This window comes from Pelophylax lessonae (genome assembly GCF_965119305.1).
Source record: "Pelophylax lessonae genome assembly, chromosome: 3".
Taxonomy (NCBI): Eukaryota; Metazoa; Chordata; class Amphibia; order Anura; family Ranidae; genus Pelophylax; species Pelophylax lessonae.
Window position 1 is genome coordinate 280,025,384 of NC_138770.1, and position 26,879 is coordinate 280,052,262.

The 26,879-nt window shown below is 44.5% G+C and overlaps 1 protein-coding gene across 2 annotated transcripts in view; it reads left to right on the forward strand.

Moving 5' to 3' along the window:
• FXR1 (FMR1 autosomal homolog 1) overlaps nucleotides 1-26,879 on the forward strand; it is a 135,676-nt gene that overhangs the window by 47,165 nt on the left and 61,632 nt on the right. For both annotated transcript variants that reach the window (XM_082249408.1, XM_082249409.1), the window contains exons 2-5: nucleotides 3,682-3,734; nucleotides 3,816-3,909; nucleotides 9,442-9,513; nucleotides 21,150-21,298. In XM_082249408.1, coding sequence (XP_082105534.1) covers nucleotides 3,682-3,734; nucleotides 3,816-3,909; nucleotides 9,442-9,513; nucleotides 21,150-21,298 — 368 coding nt within the window. The remainder of the gene's footprint in view (nucleotides 1-3,681; nucleotides 3,735-3,815; nucleotides 3,910-9,441; nucleotides 9,514-21,149; nucleotides 21,299-26,879) is intronic.

Sequence of the window (26,879 nt, forward strand, 5' to 3'; positions counted from 1 at the left end):
AGACAAGCCCATCTGGCAACAACAACAGTGCCACGTTCAAGGTCACCTAAATCCCTGTTTTCCACATTCTGATGCTCCGTTTGAACTTAAGCAAGTCTTTACCACGTCTAGATGCCTAAATGCATTGAGTTGCTGCCATGTGAACGGCTGATTAGCAATTTGTTACCAAGCTATTGAACATGTGTACTTAAAGGGTATCAACCTTTTGGTTGGTTTAAGTTGTCATTTTATCAAAGTGTAAAGGCAAAACCTCCCAAGTGGAACACAAAATTGCAAAAAAACAAAACAAACAACCCAACAGGGTTTATGACCCTCCCTTACTCTATCCATATTGAGAAGGGGGGGGGGGCTTTGACTTCAGTTATACTTTAGGTAGATGCACTGAGTGCAACCCACCTAGTTTAATAATTTTTCATCCCACCTCCTTCCAGAAGCTGCTCTTCCACATTTCACTCCTGTGAAGTGAGCCATACTCTGCACAACCGCTTGAGACCACCCTGGCTCCCTTTAGGAACAAATTTACATTTGTCTTTAGCCACTTGACCTACGGAAGGTTTTATGACCAGGCAGTTTTTTGCTATATGGCACTGTTGCTTTAACTGTTGCGGTCCTGTGACGCTGTACCGAAATAAAATTGATGTCCCTTTTCTCCCACAAATAGAGCTTTATTTTGGTGGTATGTGATCATTATTATATATATATATATTTTTTTTTTTTTGCGCTATAAACAAAAAAAGATGAAAAAACAATATTTTTTACTTTGTTCTAAAACTCATTCAAAAAATTAAAAAAACATTTCTTTATCAATTTAGGCCAGTGTTTATTCTGCTACGTATTCTTGGGCAAAAAAGAAAAATCCCAATTGGCTTATGATTAGTTTGCACACTTGTTCTAGCCTCTCCAAACTGTGGGATATGTTAATTGAATTTCTATTTTTTTTATTTTTTTTTTAACCGTAATGGCGACTATCAGTGACTTATAGCAGGATATGCGATATTGCGGCTGACCAATCGGAGGAAAAAAAAAAGCGCATTGCTTCTGTCCGAAGAGAGCCATGTGTTGACCTGCACAGGGCTCTCTTCGGTACTGTCCGTAGCCGATCGACTGGTGCTGGAGACCAATCGCCAGCTGGCACCCACTGATTGGTTGGTGTTGCAGCCAATCGCAGCGCGCTCCCTAGCCTGGCACACCAATCATGTACTAGGTACGCGATTCAGCGCAGAGTGGACACCCTGCCGCAGTATATTTACAGTGGGTAGTCCGCAAGCAGTTAAAGCAAAATTTCTCCCAAAAGAGGAAGTTCTGACTTTCCTCCTAAATTTTTAGGGGAACTAGTATTGATGGGTACCTGCGATCCGAGTGAAAGTCCAGCGCCCATGTCCTAGGTCCCAGAAGGCTGCAGGACCATTCACAATGCACAGCTCGTGCATATGCAACGGGAAGCCAGCTGTGAAGCCGCATAATAATAATAGCACTATTCAATATCTTACCTGTTCAAAGATTTGGAATTTTGTTCAGATAGTAGTTGTATCCAGATGTACTTGCCACATTTTATAGCCAGGGGATGATTTGACTTGCATCTTTGTCAATACCTGATTTTCTGGCTAAATAATTAAGTACCAACATTTTGTTTACTTTGATCTTCCTGTAATAAAGTTTTATTAAACCCACAGTAAGATCAGTCTGTATATGCAGTAAAGCATGCTTGTTATATGGAACCCATACACAATCCTCTGCATTGTGTAAAAAGGTTGTTTCATCCTGTCTTTTCTGACCCTACCCTTCTTTCTCTTTCTTTCATTGACGGACACAGCTCCTTATCTTCTTGACAGTTGGGTTATGCTGCCTCCTACAGGAGTAGGACACTAGGCAGGAAAAAACTTGACAACGCCTATGGGGCAGCCCCAGGCGGTAAACTCCCACTCTCAGCTATAGGAATTCAGTTTTGTTACAAGCAATGTCAGAAGAAAGCAAACTCAGCCCAGTCCCGATCTTGCTCCAGAGCTCCATGTTAACACCATGCTTTAAAATTCTACTCCCATCAATAGATCACTGCTGTAGTGATCTACTGGCACTTACCTTCATGGGGTGGGTTAATTACTGACCTGCTCTGTAAATCCATGAAAAAATGTGGGTGTGTGTATATATATGTGTGTGTGTGTACGGTGCTGGAAAGTTTTTCTTTGAATCTACGAGCCAGCTAAAAAAGTTAGGAGCCAGTTTTTCAAATCAGCTGCCTGGCACCCAGAAAAAAAAAAGAAAGCAAGAGAGAAATGGAAAGAGGAGAAAAAAAAGACAGGGGGGGGGGGGAGAGGGAGGTAGAAAAGGGGCGATAGAGGTGAGGGGGGGGGGTGGTGGTAGTAGAAGGGGAGAGCGAGAGGGGGATAGAAGGGGGGTGGTAGGAGGAGGGCAAGAGGGGGATAGAAAGGGGGGGGAGAGAGAGAGTGAGAAGGAAAGATAGGGGAGGGGGATAGAAGGGGGGGGGGAGAGTGAAAGTCTAAGGTAGCTGTGTATATGTACATTGAGGTCCCCTCAGCTCTATAGTGTGTACAGAGGAATCCTTGCCACCTTCCCCACATACACCAAAAAAATGGCCTACTCTGCTCCCCCACACACGTGTCTGAGGGGGGGGGGGTCTCCCACACCTGGCCAATTATAGGTAAACTGCCCCCCAACTGTGATTGTAGGTTGTGTCCTTCCCTCAGGCAGGGGAGGATAGGCTCAGTCTGCACACCCACCTCCCCAGGGGCTAAAGAAGCAGTGACATGCAGGCAGGCAGGCTGGAACAGTGGGAAGGGGAGTGGCTGACGCATGAAATTCTGGGCAGAGCCCAGGTCCAGTGCACCATTCCCCCGCCCCTCACACCGCTCAGCCGTGGACCTGGCACTCTTTCCCGATGTCAGATAGATGTGTGCCGGGTGACTGCAACGAGGAGGCTGACAGTGACAGAAGTCAAGCAGTGCATCCTATGGATGTGCTGAAAGTGAAGAGGCAGCTGGTTCTGATTGGTCAGCGCTGCCAATGTGACGGTGCTGACCAGTTAGATTGCCTCTTGTCCATGAGAAGTATGGATAGGAGCCACGGGAATTTCAAATAGCGCTCAGGCATCGGGCCGCTGCTCCGCTGATCCAGAGGACGGCTGAAGTCCTAGACATTCAGGCTCCGTTTCTAGTCACCAGTGCGACCTGGCGCCTGGGATTTGTCAAGCCGCGTATATGTGTGTTTGTGTGTGTATGTATGTGTGTGTGTATGTGTGTGTATATATATATATATATATATATATATATATATATATATATATATATAATGTGTGTGTGTATATATTTTTTTTTTTTATGCAGGTCTCTTAATTTTCACAGTTCGAATTCCAGTTTAAAATTTTCCTTGCATTAAAAGTAAACCATAAAATAAGGGGAGGGGGGTTACTGAGTGAAGGTCCCTGAGGTTCTGATTATAAGTAATGGAAGCACAGGGTCTGCAGGAAGGGTCTCCAAGCAATAGAGAAGCTTCATGAACGCTTCGCCGCGTAATCACATATGTATCTGAAGTAAGAGGTGGTGACAACAATGCATCACCATCCTTTTATTTGAAGCTGTGAGTAGGGGGGGGGGGGGTTAACTCATGCTTAATGTCTACATACTGTTCTCAGGTAAACTTATATGCACTTTGTTATCTTTACAGGGATTCATTAAAGATGTCCATGAAGATTCACTCACGGTTGTTTTTGAAAACAAGTATGTATGCCCCTATTTTTTCTTGCTGCGCATGCTTTTGATGAGTGTTTTACTAACACGGAATTGTTCTGCAATCTTTAGCTGGCAGCCAGAACGTCAGGTTCCATTCCATGAAGTTAGAATGCCACCCCTTCCAGATATCAAGAAAGAAATTACAGAAGGGGATGAAGTTGAGGTACGTTTTAAACATAACAGCATATTTAATTCTCTAATGATGAACAATGTTTAGTATTTTTTCCACCTTTGGGAAGAAAGCTGAAAAGCTGCTTTTCGGATTAGTTCGCCCTATGCAGTAACTTATGCAATTGTGTTTCCATAACTTGTAGAGGAAATCTCCCATTCAAAGGTTCCCAAGACAAAATGATGTTGCACCAAAATATCTGAGCAGCCACTGAAGTACTTTGTATAGTATGCAAATTGCAACTAGTTTGGATTACTTTGTTGGTTTGCTGCAGGTCCAAAACACCCATAAACAAAAGTGAAAAATATGTCATTCCAACTAAACTGTAGTGTGATTATGCACCTAAAAATATACAACAATTCATATACCTATGCTACAGAAAAATGGCAGCCGATCACACACAGGATGGCAGCTCAATTGTCCTGAAACTAAACCAGGTAGTGTATAATGGCTTCAGCCCTGTGGACAAAGCGCCCCTCCATTCAGATGATTGGCTGTTAAAAATGGAAGCAAAACAATTTGAAGAATCCAGAAATAATCTTTCAGTTTTTCAGTTCAGTCAGACTAATGAAATATCATGTGTGTGGCTTCCTGTACATTCTCCTTGCTCTGTCAATTTGTATTCTCTTCTACCTGCTGGAATTATTAATACTGAAGCCTGACTAGATGGCTATTTTTTAGCATAGCATTCTGTGGTATGACCAGGCAAATAAACAAAAATACCTTATTACTTACCTTATCAAATAGAATACTGGAAGTAAAGAACAGTCGCTTGTGCAGTAGAGGGCTGTGCTTTTTTTTTTTTTTTTTTTTTATATCTGAAGCTTTTTTCTAAAAGCAGAATTAAGGTAGAATATGTTTGATGGGGTGGTGAATATGCCTACAGCCTTCCTTCGTTTAAAGGTCTTTTAAAACGTCTCCTTAGCTCCAGAAACATTGCAGTATGCATTCAGTGGCTACCCCCCTCCCCATGCCATAGCGTATGCTTCGTAGATGAGTGTCATATCACCAAACTCACCTGCTGTTTTGTGGGAGAAAGCAGGGAGTGCCGAAAATACTTTCTGTAACATACATCCCAGGACACAGAGTATCCTCATTTCTCTTGAGATAGTGTTTCACTGCCACCTACAAGTGTTTGGGCACTGGAAAAAAAGACAGGAAATCTCCTCCCAGGCATAACCCCTGGCCGTCAGGCAGGGCCTCAGTTTTTTGCTTGTGTCTTTGATCATGCTCATGTTTGTGCAGTCTCTGCACAAAAACGTAGCTAGCTGCTTAAATCTTCCGTCTGGGGTTCAACAAGCTTTCTGGGTCAACTTTCCTAGGGGTTTTCTGTACTCAAATGAATGTTTCCTAGACCATGCTCTGCTGGCCAGCACTGAACCCTGTGGAATGGGATCCTGCACAATTATACTGTAAATTGCCTTGCAGAACAGTTGGGTGCGATACAAGTCCAGCTCTCTCCTCCCTCCACCTTTTTAGCAGTAGAGGAACCAGTGGAGGAAGTGGTAAAGGAAGACAATGTTTCGGTAGAAGAGGATGCTGAAGACTTCTCTTCCAAGGAATCTACTCTTGAACTCCAGGGTCAGATTTGATCTCAGACCCAAAAAGGCCTTTGTGCTTTTCCATGTGGAAGTTGTCTAAACTTATTTAAAGTTTTTGCTTTCCAAATCCTCTTCTCCAAAGGTTGGAGGATTTGAATTCTGGCATCTGCCACACCATCCTTACAATCCTGTACATCCTTATTTAAATGTTTTCTTATGTGGACTGGGCTCACTCTGACAAAGTGCTGTTTCTGCCAAAAAGGTTTGCTCTGCAGTACCCTTGAGAGAGTGAGTTCACTAAGAAATAGAGTATGCCTTCGTTGGATTCCACTAGTTTCTTATCTTGATAAGGCCCCTTTCACGTTTGTGTGACTTGTCATGCGACTTTGCAGTCCCAAGCTGCAGGACAAGTCATACTCCGTGATTTCCAATGAGTATCGTTGAATCTGTGCGACTTCAATGTAGTCCCTGCACTACTTTAGTCGGACTTTGATGTGTCGCTCGAGTGACAGGGGCCTAAGACCCACATGTGTCCAATGGATGAGGTCCCAGTATTTAAAGATGCCTCAGACAAATGTCTGGAGGCCATATTTAAAACTGTTTTCTATTGGAGGCAGCCTTACACTTGCAAATTGCGGCTGTAGGTGTGTTCTGAAGCCTTTAAGAGTCTGAGCTTGGCACTTGACAAGAGAAAAGGATCCTGCTAGTGGTGATACCGAAACGAGCAGCAACCTGAAGTATTTTCCACGTGCTCTTAGCTTCTCAGTGGATCCCTTGAAGGACTTCATGAAGCACCTTTTTCTGGTTGGGGTCTTGCCAATACACATGCTGTGTATCTTATGCTGAAGTGTTGATCAGCGGAGTTACCTTGCAAAAAAGCATGTGGCATGCTTACCTTTTCAAGGGGAATGTTGTTTAAACCTGCCTTCGTTGATAACATGTGGAAGGTGACTGTGGATAAGATTACCGTATTTTTCGGACTATAAGGCGCACTGAAAATCCTAAAATTTGATCAAAAACTGGCAGTGCGCCTTATAATCCGGTGCGCCTTATATATGAAAATAGTTTGAAAGTTTACCGTTAACTGGATGGTTTGACCAAAGGGGTGCAACCACTGGACATAAGTGTCAATCGTTCCTTCAAGGCGAAACTGCGAATCACGTGGGAAAACTGGATGATGGAAGGAGAGCACTCCTTCACGAAGACCGGGAGGCAACGCCGGGCCAGTAATGCCACTGTGTGCCAGTGGATAGTGGATGCCTGGCATAAAGTATCCGCCAGAACTGTCATCCAAGGGTTCGCGATGAGCACCTGCCAGTAAACCTCGCACGGATCAATGTTCCAAAAAAAAAGTGCGCCTTATATATGAAAATAGTTTGAAAATTTACCATTCACTGCTACTGCGCCTTATAATCCGGTGCGCCTTATAGTCGTGAAAATACGGTACCTAAAAGAAAACAAAACTCTCGATCATCATCTATTTCAAGGGGTGAACGTTTGTGTTTTCTACTGGAACCCTTTTTATGATTCCAAAACCTGATGCTGTTTTGTCTCATTTTAGACCTCAAGAGACTTAAATCGTTTGCTACCCCAAAACTTCATATTCCTGATATGTGCAAGTCTCCTGTTCTCTTTGTATTGCTTCATTTTATGTGAAATCTCTGGTGTTCCTGCTAGTTCCTGCTAGTTCCTCTTTTGCAGCAGTTCCTTTTTGCCCAGTTTCATTCACTGCCCCTCCAACTGAATATCTTTGTGGCATGAGGCAGGCGGACAGCGTCATTGGCCCTGATGTGGTTATTTCCCCGCATGAGACTGTCTTTGGCTGGTGGATCCCCTCACGGATATTTTAGAAATAAGGAAATCGTTTCCCCTATCTTGGAGGATCCTGATGATGGATACCAGCCTGTTCGGCTAGTGTGGTATTTATGTACTACCTCTCAGTCCAGGAAACTTGACAACTGCAGGAGAGGTCGTTACCCATCGACATATTGGGATTGAGGGCCTTTTGACTTGATCTTCTACTTTGGTCAGTGCAGCTGAAGGGCCTCAATGTGAAGGTTCAGTTGGACAACGCCAAAGCAGTGGTCAGAAATCATTATGGAGGCATGAGAAGTCAGGCGGTCCAGGATGAAATGGATCTTATGCTGGCTCTTCACCCAGAGGTGTCCAAGGAGCTCTGCTGATGCTGGGGAACCCCAGATGTGGATTTTCTAGTATCCAGGTTCAGAAATGCATGCTGCACAGATTTGTTTCCAGGGACTCTTGAGCATTTGTGGTGGATGTTCTGGTGACTTAGCAGGACCAGTTCTCCCTAATCTATGCCTTCCCTCCCATTAGTTTTCTACAGTGACTGCTTTGCAGGATTTCAGGGGAAGGCATTTGGTCAGCAAGTTTTGGAGGCTTGTGTGTAAGGTTTGGCTTATTGCCATGTTGCTTTCCCTTCATTTTTATTGCTTTAGGATATCCCTATTGTAATGGAGATGAATATACCCTGTGTCCTGGCATGTAGAAAATTTAGTTTTTTTTTTTTTTTCTTTACCTGTAAAATCTTTTTCTTGTAATACAACACAGGGATCCCACCACTTTGCTTTTGGGATTTATGGCTAGCTTCAAAAACTGAAGCCTTGCCTGATGGCCAGGGATCATGGGGGATTTTCTTGTCGTTTTTTTTTTTTTTTTTTTTTTTTTATTTATTTATTTTTTTGCCAGATTCAGGTGGAAGCATAACTCTCATAATGAAGATTAAAATACCCTGTCCTGGCGTGAACTACTGTACTCAAAGTAAAGGAATCCAGTATACTAATCAACCAAATATACTTGCCCTTGGTGATGCTTGTTAGATGCATCCTTCTGATTATTAGAATAGTTTCAATATAAATAATTATTTTAAATCTTATTTTTCATATTTAAAATTTTCTATTGGTAGTATTGTTGTAATAACATATTTTCAGAACTATGTAACTATCTATTTTGACAAAATAGGTGTCTGGGGATTGTTAAACAATCAAACTGCATGAAGGGTTTGATGAGCTGCAGGCTTTGGGGACTCCTTTCTTCTGTTTTATTAGAAGAGGACTGTGACACCTTTTTTTATTTAAATACCTGTAAAATGTTAGTAGTTAATCTCTTCCAAAAGTTTAACCTGGTACAAAAATGCTAACAATATCAAGTAAATGTCAGAGTGGATATGATCAAAGGCCAAGTTGTCGTAACCAGAATACATACAAATCAAAAAGACCTAGCCTGACAAGAAGGCTCTACCAAATAGGGCAAGTTTACCAAAGGCATTAGACTCAACCTAATTGCAGGAAGTCAAAATGTGGAAATAATTATGAAAATATATTCCAATAAACTGTAGGTCACACATAGCTCAGTTACATAGAGAGGTAAGGTGTCAAGAATTGGTCCCATTTGCCTCGAGGCACGATACCTTGTTCCCAAGTAAGCATCAAGATAGGGGAAACTCTATGGTTCCCCGTCAGCATCCTTATGGAAGTTATTAGAACATATATTAATATATATTGGTCCCCTCTGCCTGGACCTTCAACCACAGGGTGTTCCAGTATCTAGAGAGCCTGAATGTACACAATCCAGGGGTTCCACACTTTATCTCTAAGGATAGTTGTCAATTTTTCATGAATCCTAATCTAGGCTATTTTGTGTTTCGCCAACGTAGCATTACTCAAGGGCGATTCCCATGCTCGCACTACTGTTATAGCTGCTATGAAGATAAATATGAGAGTTCGGAGAGGTCTGGGGATCCCCTCTGACAAGTTAGCGAACAATGCTGTTTTGGCATCTCTGGGTATATTCTGTCCGGTCACCAAATAGACAAGATTGAACATTCTAATGCAGAAATGCCAGACGGGACCACCAGACATGAAACATGTTGTGTTCATAGTTATTCTAATGTAAATGGGGTTTTTATTGCTTTTATGAAATTGTGAAGAATTGTGTACATCGCCACATACTCTTGTCTTTACAGGTTTACTCCAGAGCCAATGACCAAGAACCTTGTGGATGGTGGCTTGCTAAAGTTCGAATGATGAAAGGGGAGGTAGGTTATTGGCGGTTTTTGTGTACTAATCCCCTGTAGTTATCAGTTGACCTTCACATCCTACTGGTTTGACTGCAAATGTTGTAGCCTTAATATTTTAGTTTCCCCTCCCCCCTCCAGGGCAAACTTTCAGGGGTTTACCACCTAAAGTTCAAGCAGTACTTTATGCAAGTTCAAGGCAGGGTTTTAGGCTTGCATTGATTGATTTGTTGCTTTATGGATTAAGACTCTGATATGGTTGAGGAAAAACTTTTTGCACAAAACTGTATGGTGAAAGGTTTGCAATAGAGAGAGAAAAGCATCTGCTACTGAAACACTACAGACAGTGCATCCTAATACACACCAATTGAAAAATTAAATAGAAGCTTTAAAAAGGTGACTTCAAAAACTTGCCATGAATCAGAAGTAGAAAAATTAGCAGAAATTTATAGCAAGAAAATACTCTTTGGACACAACCCAAAAAACATCAAACTAACACATCTACACTTTCTAATATCTGTGATCTGAATGCTAAGTCATAATTCCAAGGTATCAATTGAATGTGCTGAAAATATTGGTAGAACAGAGCATTTAGAATCAGTTTGTCAGATCACAAACTTTCAAAACTGGAAATATCAGTCCCCTCCAAAGGTCTTCACATTCTGCCCAAGCAGCAAACTGGATCATATGCAGTTATTGTTAGGTGTTTTCGATTTCTTTAGAAGACAGGCTCAAGTAATAAAATCTCCACAACAAAAGCAATCCTACAGCAATGGAGTGTGACAAGAATAAAAAGAGCAACACCTCCACCAGCACATAACTGGACCTACATATTAACTCCAGACTGCAGGTTATATCCACTTAATGGAAAACCGTACAATCTTTCACCTCTGGAGTAAACTGTACAGGAGTTGTGCCACAATCAGGCCGTCACCGTTAAAGCAGCATGGTCCAGCACGGATGAAACAAATACAGGGTTTGGATAAATCTGTATGGCAACTCTACATAGCTTTCAGATACCCCCAACAAATCACAAAACGCAGTGCGATTGTGTGAACACCTAAGCGATTCGGGTGTGGGGAAAAAAGGGTTCTCCGCCATTTTGGTGCGAATGCGGTACAATTTGATCTATAGAAAATGTTTAGCTCAGATTGCTCCGTACAGACATTGCATGTGATGTGCACAGGAATGCGTTGCGATTCCTAGGCAAATCACATGTCTTGTCCCACATCGCATTAGTGTGAATCCAGGCTAAAAGTGGAAGTGAAGTACCATGGGGGAGGGTAGATGGCATAAATTCCACATACAAAGAACACTAGACACACAAAACTAGATTAATAACGGCCGCGGCCCTGTTTATTGTTTTTCCAAATTTAAACCATTCGCTAACTTTTTTTTTTTTTTTTGTTTTTTTCCCCAATTTATTATTTTATTGTAAATTCAAAAATTAATTTTCCAATACTGTCAGACATGGAAAAGGAGGTATGCCAACATATGATACCAATACAGCAAGGTTCAAGAAATATTATAGGTGTAACCTATGATTATATTTCCATGAGCACACCGCTTGCATAGCTTCGCTCAATGAACTTTCGTGAATATGCAACATGAGGATATAAAGGGAAACGGGTATACCTGTGTTCATTTTCCCTATCGCTCCTGTGAATACCAATTGGGGGGGGGGGGGGGGGGAGAGGGAAAATTTGGATGAGAAGACCAGCAATTCATCACATAGGTTCCCAAGAGTACTGAACCCATTTGGGGTTGGAGAGGTCGTAGATTTCTGTCTCAGCCTCTATTCTCTTTTTTGATTTTATTTCAAGTATTTTCTCTTCTTTACTTAGCTGTTATTTTTCAGCATTAGTTTAGTTCTTCGGATGAAGGTGATCATGCGGAGCTGGGTCTCGGGCTGGCCTCCCTGGGTACCCGGGGCTCAGGGCCAGTGGCTTCCCAGCCTGCCATCGAGCGTTCAGCTCAGGTTTCCCTGGCATTTGTGAACGACCCATCCCTGTTCGCTGCAGGGATGCTGCGGTGAGGTGGCTACCTCACCGGACGCCATTTGCGGTTTTGCACCGCAGTTCCACTGCGTCCTGGCTGCGACTCTCCCTGTCCCTAGTGCAGCGGTTTGATCGCTTGTGCGGGTTCCCCACGCCATCCGGATGGTAAGTGTATTCTGTGTGGGGACCTGTCTGTTTTGGGTGTCAGTCTGGGACTGTGGGACCCTGCATGTCTGTGAAAAATCTTTGAGCTCCCTGTCAGTACTAGCCGCCTTTCTGTGGGCTGAAGAGGGGGGGGGGCTCTCCTGCTCTGCTCTGTGTAACAGGCTGAGAGTTCTGTGAGACATGCTGTATGCTATGTGTGACATGCTTGTGCAGAGTTTTTGGAGCATACTGTGCGGCGACCGCTGCTGCGGTCCGCCATTTTTTTACAGCTAGCTATGGTGGCCGGTCCTGTGTGGAAAGAGCGGCGTTTTTGGCGCCAATCGCTGCCATTTTGGCGGCGATCGATCCGGCCTCATGTCAGCACTGTTTTTCTGTATCTGCCTATGGAGCCTCAGCCAGCGGCTATGTTTGTGTAGCCTTTACATAGGCTTCATAAGGGCGGTCAGTCTTGCATCACTTCCTTTTCCTCTGGGACAGCGATCGGTGCAGCAGCCTGTGTGATCCCTCCAGGTTTTACCTTTCCATATTCCTGTATTCCTTGTATTCCTATCCCTGTGGGGGTCAGTGTATTCTGTGAGTGTGGTGGGCTACGATCGCCGCGACCTTAAAGGGGCAGTACTCCTTTTTTTCCTAAGTTACTGGGGCATGGATTCTCAGGAAAGCAAGTTTCCTCCCTCCTTGGTAGGGGGCCAAGGGGCTGCTGCTTCCCCCGAGGGGGCTGATCTGGCTACTATTGTGGCTAACCTAGCTGCTCAGGTGCAGATGCTGGTGGCTGATCGATCCACAAAAAGGCCCAGAGTGTCAATTTCCTCTGATTCAGAGGGCGATGGGGATGCTATGGCTGGAGTGCCCTTCTCAGGGTCTCGCTCATCTCTAGACCTTGCGGGGTCTGAAGGGGAGGCTGAGGTGGAAGGGGTTGATAATTCTCCCCCTGGCTCGTCTGAAGAGCTTGCACTCATGGATGAGTTGGTTGCTTCTATCAAGCAAACGCTGCATTTGGAGGATGAACCGTGTCCTCCTATTTTGATGTCCTCGTACGGGACGCAAAGGGAACGCACAATGTTGCAGGTTTTTCCTTGCTCTACGGAATTTCAGCGCGCTGTTGAGGCACAACATAAAGAAGCCTTTTGCTGTGCCAAGTAGGTTCAAGCTGCGTTATCCTTTTACACCAGCTACTGATGAGCGTTGGTGTGTGCCGCCTCAGGTGGATCACGCGGTGGCGATTTTGAATAAATCCACTGCGATCCCTGCTGAGGATACCCCGGTGTTCCGGGACCCTACGGACAGGAGATTGGAGTCTCTGGCCCGTCACTCTTATACGGTTGCGGGCTCTATGCTGAAGCCTATTTTTGCTTCCATTATGGCAGCCCAGGCTATTGCCGATTGGACGCAGGTGCTCAGGCGCACCCTGGTGACTGACTCTGCCTCGCCGTCAACATTGGCTATGGTGGATCAGATTCATCAGGGTGTCATGTATTTGTGTTATGCGGACCTAGATATGGTCCCTTTGGCTGCGCGTCTGCAGAGTGTGGCGGTGTTGAACCGTCGCCTGATCTGGCTGAAATGTTGGTCTGTTGACCAATCTTCTCGCAAGACTTTGGCTAATTTGCCTTACGCGGGATCTCGCCTTTTTGGCGAATCTTTGAAAACTCTGATAAAGGGTATTTCTGGGGGTAAGAGTACTCTTTTGCCCCAGACTCACAAGTCTAAGTTTGTTCGCGGTAAGAAGAATACTTCGTTTAGACCCTCTCAGGGGTCCTTTCGTGCCTTTCGGTCGCACTATAAGGGTAAGCCCTTCAAGGGACAAGGCTCCCAGAAAAAGCCGTGGGCAGGTAAGCAGAAGTCCGGCCAGTCCGGGTCCGCTGCCCATAACAATACGGCCTGAAGGGGCGCCCTCACCCAGTTCTGGGGTGGGGGGACGTTTGCTCGGTTTTCTTCAATCCTGGCTGGCCCGCGTTCGGGACAGGTGGGTTCAGGAAATTGTTCGATCTGGATACAAGATCGAGTTTCTCTCTCGGCCGGCGGGCAGATTTTTTCTCTCAAATCTTCAGCTGTCTCCGGAGCGATTGCGGGATCTGCACCTGGCGGTGCGGGACCTGCGGGCTCAGGGAGTGGTGATTCCGGTGCCTCATCGGGACAGATTTCGGGGGTTCTATTCAAATCTGTTCACTGTGCCCAGAAAGGAGGGCAAGGTACGTCCGATTCTGGTCTTGAAAGCTCTGAACCGCTTTGTGCGGGTTCGCAAGTTCCGCATGGAATCCCTGCGATCAGTGGTGGCTGCCCTGGCTCCGGGGGAATTCATGGCCTCCATCGACTTGAAGGATGCGTACCTTCACATTCCCATTTTCGAGGGTCACCAGCAGTACCTTCGATTCGCCATTGCGGAGGATCACTACCAATTTGTGGCGTTACCCTTTGGTCTCGCTTCGGCTCCGCAGGTTTTCACCAAGATGCTTGCGCCGGTTCTGGCTTTGTTGAGAGCCCAGGGCATCTCGGTCATGGGGTATCTGGACGACATTCTGGTTCGGTCTGCGACCAGTCAGGACCTGGTGAACGACCTGTCCATCACGATGCAGACTCTACAGGAGTTCGGTTGGACGATAAATTTTCCAAAGTCGACGCTGTGTCCGTCGGTTCGTCTTCCTTACCTGGGAATGATCCTGGACTCTGTTCAGGCGAAGGTCTTCCTGCCGGTAGACAAGCTCCGGAAGCTTCAGGGAGAAGTCGGGTCCCTCAGGGACGTTCAGTACTCGTCCCTCCGGACGTGCATGAGGTGTCTGGGGCTGATGGTCTCGGCTTTCGAGGCGATACCCTTTGCCCAGTTTCACACGCGGGGTCTCCAAAGGGAGATTCTGGCCAGGTGGGACGGACGACCGCTATCTCTGGATCTCCAGATTTCATTGAGTCATCGCGCCAGAAGGGACCTTCTGTGGTGGCTCCAGTTCCCGGCGGTGTCGGGGGGCAAGTCCTTTCGCCCTTGCTCATGGACAATGATCACGACGGATGCCAGCCTGTCGGGCTGGGGTGGTGTTCTGGGCGTTCTGTCTGCCCAGGGAACTTGGTCGGAGGAGGAGTCCTCCCTTCCGATCAACATTCTGGAATTGCGAGCGATAAATCTCTGCCTTCGGCGTTGGTCGGACAGGCTGCAGGGCCGTCCGGTTCGGGTGCAGACGGACAATGCCACAGCGGTGGCCTACATCAACCACCAAGGGGGCACCAGGAGTGCCCGAGCGGCTCGGGAAGTAGCCGACATTCTATCTTGGGCCGAGATACACGTCTTGGTACGCAGACCTCGTGAATCTGGTGGTCGACGCTCCGTGGCGTCTGCCTCTTCGAGAAGATCTCCTGTCTCAAGGGCCGATATTCCATCCTGCTTTACAGTCGCTGGCTTTAACGGCCTGGCTGTTGAAACCCAGATCCTGAAGGATAGGGGTCTCTCCCCTGAGGTCATTCACACTTTGATCAAGGCTAGAAAGTCCTCTTCGGGGAAGGTTTACTACCGTACTTGGAAGGCCTATTTTGCTTGGTGTGAGTCCAGGGGGTATTCCCCTCGCTCATACTCTGTATCAAGGGTGTTGGCTTTTCTTCAAACGGGCGTGGACCAGCGTTTGGCGTTGGCCACGATTAAGGGTCAGATTTCTGCTCTGGCCGTTCTCTTTCAACGCCCTGTGGCGTCTAATTCTTGGGCACCTTTGTTCAAGTGGTGCGGCATCTGGTCCCTCCTAGGAGGGAGCCTTTGCCTCCATGGGACTTGAATCTTGTTCTGTCCGTGTTGCAACATGCTCCCTTTGAAAAAATCAGGGAGATCTCGTTGTCTATGTTGTCCAAGAAGGTCGCCTTTTTGGTGGCAATCACCTCGGCTCGTAGGGTGTCGGAGCTGGCTGCTTTGTCCTGCAGATCTCCGTATTTGGTGGTTCACTTGGATAAGGTGGTCTTGCGACCTAACCCGTCTTTCCTTCCAAAAAGGATTTCGGAATTTCACCTCAATGAGGACATTGTCTTGCCTTCGCTTTGCGCAAAGCCTAAACATCCACAGGAGGTGGCTTTGCATTCCTTGGATGTTGTTCGGGCGATCAGGGTTTACCTGTCATCGGCTGAATCCTTTCGCAAGATGGATTCTCTATTTGTTCTTCCAGAGGGGCCTCGGAAGGGCATGGCGGCGTCAGCTTCTACCATCGCCAAATGGATCAGACAGGTCATTGAACAGGCCTATGCTTTGAAGGGGAAAGTTCCCCCCATGCCTGTGAAGGCGCACTCTACAAGATCTCTGAGTACGTCTTGGGCCTGTCATCATCGGGCTTCTATGGCCCAGGTGTGTAAGGCGGCGACTTGGTCGTCCGTTCACACCTTCTCAAAATTCTACAAAGTGGATGTTCAGGCATCGGCGGATGCTTCCTTTGGCCACAAGGTTCTTTGTGCGGCGGTGCCTTAGGGTTCCTTGTTTTTTTCTTGGACCCTTGGCTGTTGGGATGTTTTTTATCCCTAGGTTATTTGTTTTCCTGGGTTGTTGCTCCTGTTGAGCAAGTTTTTTCATGTTGCCCAGTTGGTTTCCTACCTTTGGTGAGGTTCTTTTCTCTGATGTGGGTATTGCGTTGCCTTGGGCGCGGCTGCTGGTTTCCCACCCCTCATGTCTACACTGCTTTGGGACGTCCCCATTGTGACTAATATGAAGAGGCGGCGACTGTTGGAGGACGTAAGAGAAAACTGAATTTTTGTAAAATCTTACCTGTAAAATTCCTTTCTCTGAGTCCTTTGACAGTCGCCGCCCCGCCCCTCTTTTGGGGTTTATGTACTCTACTGCTATACTACTGAAACTGAGGTAGGAATGCAGGAAGCAGGAGGGTATTGACTGAGGGGACCACCCCCTAGGGGTGGGGTATGCTAAAAGCTTTGATATTAACATATTCTGTTGCCTAGCTACTCCTACGGAGCAAAGGTCAATAACCCCATTGTGACGAATATGAAGAGGCGGCGACTGTCGGAGGACTCGGAGAAAGGAATTTTACAGGTAAGATTTTACAAAAATTCAGTTTTTGCAGATGATACTTTAAAAACTGGTCTATGATCCAACTCCTGATTTTACTCAACTAAAACACTACCAACCCACGTACATTCTGACCTGCATGTGCTCTGTGGTTTAGAATGGCCCTGAAGCCTCCTTGGATGTGTGATGTTGGTATCCGTAGGAGGCTTTGGCTGGCTGACTAATATATTTCTTACCTTGGTGGGAAAGTAGAAGGTGCAAGACCAGTTCCCTGCAGAAAAGCTACCTAACCCCCACCCCTGAAAAGTTTTTACTATCTGTGTAACTGATGGAGAGATGAGAAAAATAAAAGCAAGTGATAGAAGAGAGTGAAGGGCTGTTTACACTGCGCATATACATCTTAACGCGTGTGAATACACTCAATGAGGGGTTATGCTGCCCCCTACAGGAGTAGGACACTAGGCAGAGAAAAGCTTGAGCATGCCTAGGGGACTTCCTGCTATAGGTATTCAGTTTTTTTTTTTTTTTGCCTACTCAGGAGTAAGGACCTAGTTCTTGATGTGATCTCTGGTCCTAGCTATTTTTTTTTCTTTTTAAATTGAATTTTTTTCTCCTTTCCTTGTCAGGGTGCACTCTACTCGGTCGCTTAGTGCCTCCTGGGCTTTCCGTCATCAGGCTAAAACAAAGAAAGAGAGAGGCGCCTCTAAGTGTAGACTTTATATGACAAATTTAATGAATAAAATTATACACTCACATCTGCAAGCATATATTCATGCCCATAGACAAGGTTCCAATGTGGGGAAGTGATCATCATCCAGTCCTAGACATCCATCCTGCTGAAGCCGAGATCCCCTCGCCGTGGCCGGCTAGTACGGTGGGGTTGAAACCAGGAAGCAGGCTCAGTGTAGTAACTGACAGCGAGGCTTGGTGGATAGTCGGATGAGGATGACGTCACCCTTATCCGACTATCCACCAAGCCTCGCTGTCAGTTTCTACACCGAGCCTGCTATGTGGTTTCAACCCCGCCGTACTAGCCGGCCACGGCGAGGGGATCTCGGCCCCAGCAGGATGGATGTCTAGGACTGGGATCTCTGCTCCCAGCAGGATGGATGTCTAGGACTGGATGATGATCACTTCCCCCACATTGGAACCTTGTCTATTGGCATGAATATATACTTGCAGATGTGAGTGTATAATTTTATTCATTAAATTTGTCATATAAAGTCTACACTTAGAGGCGCCTCTGTCTTTCTTTGTTTTAGCCCTGTGGAACCCCTGGCTTTGGTTTCTTGATTGCTGCCCTATATGGTGGAATTTTTCTTCCCCTGTGCCATTAATGACTTTTTCCATTCCCATGGACTCTGGTCTAATATGTGACTAAAGCGCCTGTTACCATTGTGTATTTCCGTCATCGGGCGCCAGTGGTGCAAGTTTGCGAAGTGGCCACCTGGTCGTCTGTGCACAATTTTACAAAGTTTTATAAAGTGGGTGTGTTAACATCTGCGGATGCTTCTTTTGGCCACAAAGTTTTGCAGGCTGCGGTTTGGAGGTCTTATCCTCTTTGAGGGTCTTTTTTTTTTTTTTTTTTTTTATACTGGTGAGATCCAGTTGTTCTCAGTTGAGCTCCATGTTATCTGGTTGGCTATGTTTTTAGCGTTTTGGGAATTTTTTTTTTTTTTCTGCGGTTTCCACCCCTCTTGTTTGATACTGCTTTCGGACTTCCCTACGGTCATGAAGATGAAGAGCTATGTCCGTCAATGAACAAAAGAGAAAAATGGGATCTTTGGCTTAACGTAAAATGCATTTCTCTGATGTTCATTGACGAACACAGCACACGCTCCTCTTTGGAGTTGGGTTGTTTTTTCTTCTGACACGGCTTGTTACAAAACTGAATACCTATAACAGGATGTGGGAGTATACCCCCAGGGACTGCCCCATAGGCGTGCTCAAGCTTTTCTTTGCCTATTGTCCTACTCCTGTAGGGGGCAGCATAACCCTACGGTCATGAAGATGAAGAGCTGTGTCCTTCAATGAACATCAGAGAAATAGATTTTATGGTAAGTGCTATGGGGCTGCAAAATTGCATCACAATTTGCTGGTATTTATGGCACACTTGTTGAACAAATTCCTTATGGACGTCAACCAAATATTGCTATATTGACAATGTTTTTATCATATGGCCAGAAAGGAAAGTAAATGTGAAAAAGTCAGTCTTTTTAACCACTTTACTGCGGCAGGCTGGCCCTCCTGCACGACGTAGCCGACGGCGCGCTCCTTCCCCCACTCGGCAGAGGGGACTCCGATGCACAGGGCAGGCGGCTCCGATTGCTGCCGGCCATCTGCGATCGCTCCCCACTGAGAGTGTGCGGTCAGCTATTGTAAACACAGCTGACCGTTCTTCTTCTTTCTGGAACGATCCGAGCGCCTGTGATCCATCTAAATAGGATTACAGGTCTCTGATCATTCTATATAGGATCACAGGTCTCTGTGATCATTTCAAAAGCCCCCCCCCCACAGAAACACTCCCCTAGGCTTACATTTAACTCCTTGATCACCCACTGTGTTAACCCCTTCCCTGCCAGTGTCATTCTTACAGTAACAGTGCATATTTTTAGCACTGATTACTGTAGTAATGTCACTGGTCCCCCCAAAAGTGTCAATGTCAGTTAGGGGTCCGATGTGATGTCGCAGTCCTGCTAAAAATCGCAGACCGCCGCCATTACTAGTAACAAAAGAACACAAAACAATAAAAATGACAAATCTTTCCTGTCGTTAGTAGAGGCAAAAAATTTTGCGCAAAATATGCTTATTGCGTTTTTTTTTTTTTTTTTTACCACCAAAAATATGTAGCGCAAACAAATTGGCCTAAAATGGTAAAAAAAAAAAGTTATACTTTTTTTTTTTTTTTTTGGGAATGTTTTATAGAGCAGAATGTGAAATAAAAAAAGATGCCGAAGAGAATGAAGCCCCATAAAAGAACACAAAGAATACAGCACACTTGTGGCATATCCCTTACCACACATAGACCATTATATAAAAGCATGAATTTTGGTTGTGAATTATTTTTGACACACACTGGACCTCTAAATATCTACCTAATAGTTTTGTGAACATTCTCACTTCAGTGAATCTTCCCCCTTACTCTCATTCCCCATTCCCTTACTTGTATTACCACGTGTTCCCCCAGGAATTGTTGTCTAGCAGGTTTCTTTTTTGCCTTGTGCATCAGCACTGCTTGAACTTTAGAAGGTAGACCCCAAAACCTTGCGTAAAAAATGTAGGTGATAAAGATAAAAATGTGTTTGTTTTTGTTGTGTGTTTTTTACCTTTCCCTGCATTAAAATGCAACTTTGGTCAGAAAACTAAGTCCTCCTAGATCAATTCAAGCCGGCCCCTTTTGCAGGTATAGCTATGTAAAACACTAAAAATAAATGTCTATACTGTTTAAAAGCCAGTAGTAATACACTGTTTCGCCCTGCTCTGCTTGCACATGCTTAAGTGCAACTTGCACTGTCGAATTTACAGAGGCTAATCTGCTGACAGCCTTAAAGCAGAATTAAACCCTCCTATCCTTTAGAACCAAGGAAGGTGCTTCTGTTTGATCTGCAACTGCCATGGTTCTGCACATGTGATCAGTTATGACACCAGCCATTTGATGGTTTGACAGTTTTGGTAAGGACACAAGCAAATGTGACAGTTCGTAATCCTGGCATTCAAGGAATGTAACTGTTTTTCAAAACTGTTAAATGAATGGGTTTAGTTCTGCTTTATGATTTACTGCCGTTCAGGGGCTCTGTGGCTCTTGGCTTCAGCAAATGGCAGCCTCTAGCAAGAAGAAACAAGAGCAATGCTGAAATGCAATTGACAGCACACACTCATTTTTGGTAGCATAATTATTAATGTGGAAAATGTTTCTTGCTAAAAGAACATTATTATTTACCAAGTTGTTATGGGTAAATTTCCACTTTAATGTAAAAAGCATTTTACAACTTGTTGTGTGTCCCCTTAAATAATTAATCTGAGTCCATTGATCCTGCTCTGTGCACTGCTGCAGCTCTTATCTCCTCTCTGCCTCTACTCACAGGGACTTGGTTCCTACTGCTGTCAATCAAATGTTTGAGGCATGGGAGAGCTGTGCTGTATCAGTGGACGCACACAGCCCAGCTTGAAATCAAGCCTGCATGGCTGCTCACATAGCAAGCGGTTTGCTTTTGGGGGCAGACACCTGATTAGGAGCAGAGTGTGCAGGCAGAGACCCTAGAAGGTTCGGGGGGGCTGCTCTGTGCAATATCGTTGCACAGAGCAGGTTAATAACCTGTTTATTATTTTAAAAAAATTACCTGAGAAATGCTTTGTCGGTTTTTGCAAATTAAAAAATATATATTGGACAGTACTCTACTTTGTCTGTATAGAAAACAGAATATTTTCCACTGTAGCTGAACTTGTAAAAGTGTGAAACTGTTTGGTGATTGTAATTTTTTAAATAGCTTTATTTTGTTATATATTTGTAGTTTTATGTTATTGAATATGCTGCTTGTGATGCTACCTACAATGAAATTGTCACATTTGAGCGGCTACGACCTGTGAATCAGAACAAGCCTGTCACAAAGAATTCTTTCTTTAAATGCATGGTGGACGTACCAGAAGACCTGAGAGAAGCGTAAGTTGTCTCAGCCTTCGCCTTTCTGCTGTCCATTTATTTAGTTATATATGTATTCTGTTTATCATTTCCTAATCATAGCATAAACTGTGTTCCTTGAAAATTTGTTACATATTCCAGTGTGGAAATTGCAATTGTTTTATTTATGAAATACTGTATACCTAAACTACCATGTGTGAATTGAACTGATTAACTTTAGAACAGGGATCTCTTCAACGTGCTTCTGCTGAGAGGCAGCTATAATTCTGTAATTATACAGGGGGGGGGGGGGCATGGGCTATGAACAGTAAAGAACAGTAAGCCAATTTATACAGTGCCTTGAAAAAGTATTCATACCCATTGAAATTGTCATGTTACAACCAAAAAGGTAAATGTATTTTATTGGGATTTTATGTGTCAGACCCAACACAACGTTGCACATAATTGTGAAGTGGAAGAAAAATAATAAATGGTTTTCCTAATGTCTGAAAAAGTGTGGCGTGCATTTGTATTCAGCCCCCCGAGTCAATACTTTGTAGAACCACCTTTCACTGCAATTATAGCTGCAAGTCTTTTTGGGTATGTCTCTACCAACTTTGCACATCTTGAAAGTGAAATATTTGCCCATTCTTCTTTGCAAAATAGCTCAAGCTCAGATTGAATGGAGAGCGTCTGTGAACAGCAATTTTCAAGTCTTACCACAGATTGGATTTAGGTCTGGACTTTGACTGGGCCATTCTAACACATGAATATGCTTTGATCTAAACCATTCCATTGTAGCTCTGGCTGTATCTTTAGCGTCGTCGTCCTGCTGGAATGTGAACCTCTGTCCGTCAAGTCTTTTGCAGACTCCAACAGGTTTTCTTCTAAGATTGCACTGTATTTGGCTCCATACATCTTCCCATCAACTCTGACCAGCTTCCCTGTCCCTGCTAAAGAAAAGCAGCCCCCACAGCATAATGCCACCACCATGTTTTACAGTGGGGATAGTGTGTTCAGGGTGATGTGCAGTGTTTTTGGCTTTTAGGCCAAAAAGTTCAATTTTGGTCTCATCTGACCAGAGCACCACCTTCCACATGTTTGCTGTGTCCCCCACATGGCTTTTCGCACACTGCAAATGGGACTTCTTATGGCTTTCTTTCAACAATGGCTTTCTTCTTGCCACTCTTCCATAAAGGCCAGATATGTGGAGTGCACTACTAATAGTTGTCCTGTGGACAGATTTTACCACCTAAGCTTTGGATCTCTGCAGCTCCACCAGAGTTACCATGTGCCTCTTTGCTGCTTCTCTGATTAATGCTGTCCTTGCCCGACCTGTCAGTTTAGGTGGATGGCCATGTTTTGCTAGGTTTGCAGTTGTGCCATACTCTTTCCATTTTCGGATGATGGATAGAACAGTGCTCCGTGATAAGTTCAAAGCTGGGGATTTTTGGGATTTTTTTTATAACCTAACCCTGCATTTAAACTTCTCCACTGCTTTATACCTGAAGTGTCTGATGTATTCCTTGGCTTTCATGATGCTGTTTCTTCACTAAGGTTCTCTAAAAAAAAAAAAAAAAAAAACTCAGAGGGCTTCATAGAACAGCTGTATTTATACTGAGATTACATTACACACAGGTGGACTCTTTTTACTAAGTAGGTGACTTTTCCACTAGATTTTAGTTAGGAGTATCAGATTAAAGGGGGCTAAATACAAATGCACGCCACACTTTTCAGATATTCGTAAAAATATTTGAAACCTTTTTTAAATTTTCCTTCCACTTGACAATTATGTGCCACTTTGTTGTTGGTCTATTACATAAAATCTCAATAAACTACATTTAGGTTTATGGTTGTAGCATGACAAAATGTGGAAAAATTCAAGGGGTATGAATACTTTTTCAAGGCACTGTAAATTATAATATTTTTAATCCTACATTACAGGATATATTTATAGACCCTGGGTTATAGGCTAGGACCTTTTTAGGTGGTTGGACACTTACAATGTTAAGTCCACCTTTTGAGAAGAAATAATAAAGGTCCTCCGGCAGGGGCCTGCAAAGCATTTCACCTTTTGATCAGTGGATCACAAGTGCAATGTCAGGCTCCTGCAGACAAGCCCTACAGCTTTCAGCCTGTATCTTTGTATGGACTGTCATTTTTAAAGCTGTAGGGCAGTGGTCCTCAACTCCGGTCCTCAGGGCCCACTAACAGGCCAGATTTTAAGCATTACCTTGGGGAGATGCATACTAGAGTACTGCAATCACTGAGCAGCAAATTATATCACCTGGGATCTATTTCAGTTATCTTGCAAACCTGGCCTGTTAGTGGGCCCTGAGGGCCAGGGTTGAGGACCACTGTTGTAGGGCATGTGCATGAACTACGAGCGTGCTAACTGGCATCCTCACAGTTTGGAAATACAAGCCGTTTGCCTTGGTGACAGAAGGAACTTTGTAGTTCTCATCCACAGATTTCTATATGGGTGGAGCCTTGCACCATTGCGCTGTCTTCAAAATGTGACAGCAAGTACTAGGGAAGGAACCCCTGCCCACTGTCACATGGAAGGGGTGGTGGGGGGCGATTGACAACATGGGTGTATTGTGTAACACGCTTCAAAAGGTGAATTTACCTTTTACATGTCCCTCTTTATAAGTGACTCGGGTGCTTCTTTCTCGCTACAGGAGGGTGTACATTGGGATGCTGCGTACTCCTTCATGAACGCACTTGCCCCATTTCCACATTACCCAGAGTACCCTAATAAGGAATACCCTTACGGATAGCAATTTTGGGAACCACAGCAATATCTCAGGCAAACATGATCTGCTGAAGGGCTGCAAAACAAACTGCTAAGTGTGATGATACGTCCCTTGCAGCAGTGCAGGACGATATTTTAACATTGATCTCTGCATCCATTTATTGCGCAGTCTCATGCATGCAACTGTTGGCCTACCTGACTAAGGCAAACTAATCTGTAACTCCATTTCTCAACTAATGGCTTTAATACAGCTATCACTGTCCAGGGCTCAAAGGTGCAAGGCTCCTTCTCCACCCCAACTATCCCTACCGGTGTTGCAAAGTATAATGCCTTCTTTAGAAGATGCAGGCATTGAGGGAAATAAAAATTGACCCAGACACAGTGTTGGCGGAGGCCTCCGATTCTTACCCCCAGGCTACATGCTGTTACAGCTTCATGCAGTATGCATGCCAATGTTGATATGCTCACTTCTGCTGTGTGCAAAAGTCTCAGCATTGTCACACTTGATTCTCCTGTGTCTCACCACACACCTATGGGTACTACCTGCTAAGTTAACAATGCTGAACATGCAGGTTGGGATTTCCACCTTGTGAACCATCATATATTCCCATTTGAGGGGGGGGGGGGGGGGTTCACAGGGTGGAGTGATCCTAGCCATATGGCAATAACCAAAGAAAATGTTACCATGTACCAACAAGCACATAATGAGTAAATGTCGTGTTGTATTAAAGTTTCTCCTTTACCATTATTATTTTCTGTATAAAAAGAACTGTTGTATATGTTTATACTTCAGGATAACGGATATCTTGTGTTTATTCTTTGTATGATTTTTACATGCAAAAATTAATAAAAAAAAATGTATTTTCAAAAAAAAAAAAAAAAAAATTACCTGCTAAGTTTAAAAAGAAATTCCACATCCATGAACAAATAGAATGAGCAATTTTTGATTGGCTCACTCCTGAATCATTACATAGTTCTTTCCAGTGGAAAAATAGTTTGAGTGTTCAGTTGTGCTATAAATTAGAACTTCAGCATTTTTTTCCTTTTTTGTTTCTTTTGTATTATAAACTCTAAGTAATGCTTGCAAACTAGATGCACGTGGTGGCTGGAGATGTTGAAAAGGTTTTTTTTTTTTTTTTTTTTTTTTTTTTTTTAGTGCCTGATACTACTTTAAACCATAAGCTTTAACCACAGTTTCAGAAGCATAGAGTCGCTTACTCCCTCCTACCCTCCATTCATCAAAAGCCTTGTATTTTAACAGAATGCCTTATATTCTGTGAAAAGAATAAGAAGCTTTTTGTGAACCAAAGTAGTTTATCCGTGTAACATTGCCAGTGATGCTCAAAATGTGCACAATATTGCACAAGCATGCACTGGCATTTTTGTACCTGTAGGATTGATGTAGACCTGCCGTAGCTTCCTGTGTCGTCGGCATATCCTCCTGTATCTAGTCCCAAAAGGTCCAATAAAGAGGTGAGAAATTTTTGTTTGTCAATGTTGCCAATTTTTGGAGATTTATAAAATCCCTTCCCTTGACTGTTTTCAGTGTCGGGAAGTCTGCACTGGTATCAAAAGACCCCTAACACTTGGCACACATGCCCGGTCCTTAATACTGAGAGGAATTTTGTCAAGTAAAGTATAAAGGCTGTCGTTGCTTGTAAATTGTACTTTTGTAAATGCTACTTGCCTGTTTTTATGAGGCTTCAATACTTTAAACCACAAACATGAAACAAGCATTCTGTAGACAAGTGTCAGAATCCCCTTCTCTCTCTGCTTGTTGGTCAGTGACTTAATGCATTGAAGCCATAATTATTATATGGAAAGGATAGCCGTGGCATGTCTCAAAATGTTTGTCTTGACAGTGCCACAGGCTGTTAACAATGCAGATCTCCCTCTACAGCAGTTAAGTGGCATCTTTTTATAATTGTGACCGGAAGCCGCTGCCGTTAATACATTGCATTTATACCAAGTTCATTTTGCGGATTGTTTTGGTTGTGTGTTTGTGTCCTCTTTTTGCTGTAAACAAGTTGTTTCTGAACACTACTAGAATTACTCATTAAACTACATAAGCAAACTGTCTCTGCAGTGCGCATTCCTCAAAGCACAACAGGAAGTATTTGGAGGTATTGGTGGAAACTGTACTTTCTCTTTCGTTGAGCGACAAACACAGCGCTCCATAAATCATAACTAGTGGGTTATATTGCCTGTTCCAGGAGTAGGCTTTTGTTCTAGGTAGAACAAAAAACACCTGGCTACGCCCATGGTCTGCCCTCAGCTGGTATATAACCCGCCCCCCCCCCCCCTCTCTGCTCTAGGTAATCAGTTTTAATCGGTCTAGTCAGGAGTAAGGACCTTGGCTCCCGGCTAGGATCTCTGGTCCTAGCAACCTTCCCCTTCCTTACATCTTTTTTTTGTTTTTTTTCTCTCGGGAGATCTACAATCAACTGCCATGCAGTGCGATGGACTGGATAATCTAGATTCAGTGTTCAACCCAGCCAGCGAGCGAGTTCAGACCGCAGCTACGTGCTAGGTCGGCCGCAACATAGCCTCACGGACAGAGGCTGGCCTGCGAGTTAAACGTCTCGCAGGGTCGCATACGACCGGGCTTGGGTCTGAGGCGCAGCAGCCCCTTGACCGACAGCTCCCTTACTTTGATGGCTAGGAGTTCTGTCTGGAGTGTTACCCGCACCATGGAAGGGTAAGTACAGTCCCCCCTTTCCCCTTTTTCTTTGGGGGGTGGGGGGGGGGGGGGACACGCGGGTAACGTCCACGGACGGTGGGACCTGCCTGCATGTAACCTCCTCCCATCCTTAAATCCCTCACTGAGCTGGGTCCTTCCTCACTCCCTTTCCCCCCTGTCTAGACCAG